General features: G+C 39.7%; 1 protein-coding gene across 1 annotated transcript in view; it reads right to left on the reverse strand.

The window, feature by feature from the left end:
• Thsd7b (thrombospondin type 1 domain containing 7B) overlaps positions 1-2,317 on the reverse strand; it is an 834,275-nt gene that overhangs the window by 341,771 nt on the left and 490,187 nt on the right. Inside the window, exon 11 of the mRNA XM_028773130.1 lies at positions 344-473. Within this exon, the coding sequence (XP_028628963.1) occupies positions 344-473 (130 nt within the window). The remainder of the gene's footprint in view (positions 1-343; positions 474-2,317) is intronic.

Here is a 2,317-nt window from a genome sequence, read left to right on the forward strand (position 1 = left end):
GAGAGAGAGAGAGAGAGAGAGAGAGAGAGAGAGAGAGAGAGAGGTTCTACATAAAAGCTCATCCTATCTCTCTTTGAATCATTCTCTAGAAATCTGATTGCAGACGAGGCAGCATTCCAGTAGCTCACTTATAGCCAATCATGTTCCAGGTTCATTCTCCTGTTAATTAGGTATTCATATTCTTCATTTCTTATGAATACATTCTAGTAAAGAAAAGAAAATTACTGAATATTTAAAGCTATAAAATGTGACAACGTAAAATTTTCACTAAGCAAACATATATAAAAGAAAATATGGTACAATTATGCTCCGGTCTAAGGATTATCCAAAAGTAACTAATTACCGGTATGTAGGACACAATGAGATATCTTCACACTCTCTTTCTTCAAATAAGGTATCTGGGCACTCTTGACCTCCATTGGCTGCTTCCTGGATGATAATCCTGTATCGAGACTGTTTTACTGTGGTATTTCCTGAAGGAAATGAGAAATAAAATTATAGCCTCTGTTACATGGATGCAGATCAAATCCAGGTAGTGTCTGGAAGGAAAGAGAAAAAGAGCTCAGCTAAGCATATTTGTAAAGGGAAGCTAAGATGAAAGCAGCAAATGCTGGGAGGTAGTACTCAATCTCCCTTCTGCAGGAAGAGCTTCACACTGGGGCACTGTAAATTCAAATGTATCCACCGTCTTAATGCATTTTAATTTAAACATCTTTTAAAAGAAAATTGATGTTATTGTTATTTTTTTTTTGTATGAGTGTTTTCCTGCATTTGAGTCTATGAACCAAGTGAATGACTGTTGGGTGCCTGGGAAGGGCATCCAGTTCTTGGCTCTCTAGTTACACACATCTTGGAGCTGCCATGTGGGTACTAATAACCAAACTTGGCGCTTTGCAAAACTTGCAAGTGCTCTTAGCTGCTCAGCCATTTCTCCAGCTCCAAACATCTTTTAAGTTTATACCATACATCTCAAGTGACATACGAACACCATCTCATAGAAGTTCATATCCCCTCCTTCAGCTCAGCCATCACTTAAAGACCATGAATTTCCATTGTTCATCCTTTTCAATATGAAGTTTCTCTTTATAGACTGCTTTATACAGTAGAAACTCTTCTTTTGAAATTAATAATTCTAGGCTTGGGAAAGCCTGCAAAGGTAAGTGGTACATGACCCACTGTCTAGCTCTTGGCTTGCTCCTTGGACAGAGGAACCTTGCAGGACACTAAGAGCATCCTCCTTTCTAGTAGAAACCTTCTGGGACCAAAAGCTAACTCCCTTGGAACCCTGCCTGACCACTCATCAGAGTCACATCTGGCCAACACCCCAGGTGTTCTGCCCAAGACAACCTGCAGAGGTGAGTGTCCTGGGTGGTTACCTGAGACCCATTGTCTAGCTCTGGGATTACTCTTTGGTCTGGAGGACACTAGAGAGACCCCAAGATTGCACTGATTCTCTGTGGAAACCCAGTGCCCCAAGATTTACCAGTTTTGAACCCTTTTCCACCAATCCCATCCCAGTGAGATCCAGCTTCTATCCCAGTCAGGACTGACTGGGACACAACCTACAGAAGGGATTCTGCCTGAGGGACATCAACAGAGTTGGGTACCCTAACCTCTATTATCTGGTTCAAAAGACCTCCACCCCACTTTCCTGATAAGTCCTACTGCCACCAGAAACATCCAGCCACCACTTAAAGGACAGCATAAGAACACAATCAACAAGACACAGGGCAATATGGCACCACCAGTGCCCAGCTATCCTGCTACAACAAACCCTGGATATCCTAATGAAACTGAAGCACAAGCAGAAGATCTTTAATCCAATCCTATAAAGAAAATTGAGATCTTTAAGAGGACATAAATAAATCCCTTAAGTAAATACAGTAAAATACATTCAAACATTTAGGAGCATTAAAAGAGGAAGCAAATAAATATAAAGAAATACAGGAAAGTGAAATCAAACACGTGAAGGATATGAATAAAACTGTTCAAGACCTGAAAAAAGAAATGGAACCAATAAAGAAAACACAAACTGAGTAATCCTGGAGATAGAAAACCTAAGAAAGAGAACAGGAATTACAGATGTAAACATCACCAATATAGGACATGGAGGAGATTATCTCAGGTCTAGAAGATACAATAGAAAAAGATCAATATATCAGTCAAAGAAAATGCAAAATTTAAAAAGTTTATGACACAAATCAACTAGGAAATTTGGGAAACTATGAAAAGAAAAATAGGCATGGAAGAAGAAGATGAAGAATGAGAATGAGAAGGAGAAGGAGAAGGAGAAGGAGAAGGAGAAGGAGAAGGAGAA

This window comes from Grammomys surdaster, unplaced genomic scaffold, assembly GCF_004785775.1.
Source record: "Grammomys surdaster isolate TR1022 unplaced genomic scaffold, NIH_TR_1.0 221, whole genome shotgun sequence".
Lineage (NCBI taxonomy): Eukaryota > Metazoa > Chordata > Mammalia > Rodentia > Muridae > Grammomys > Grammomys surdaster.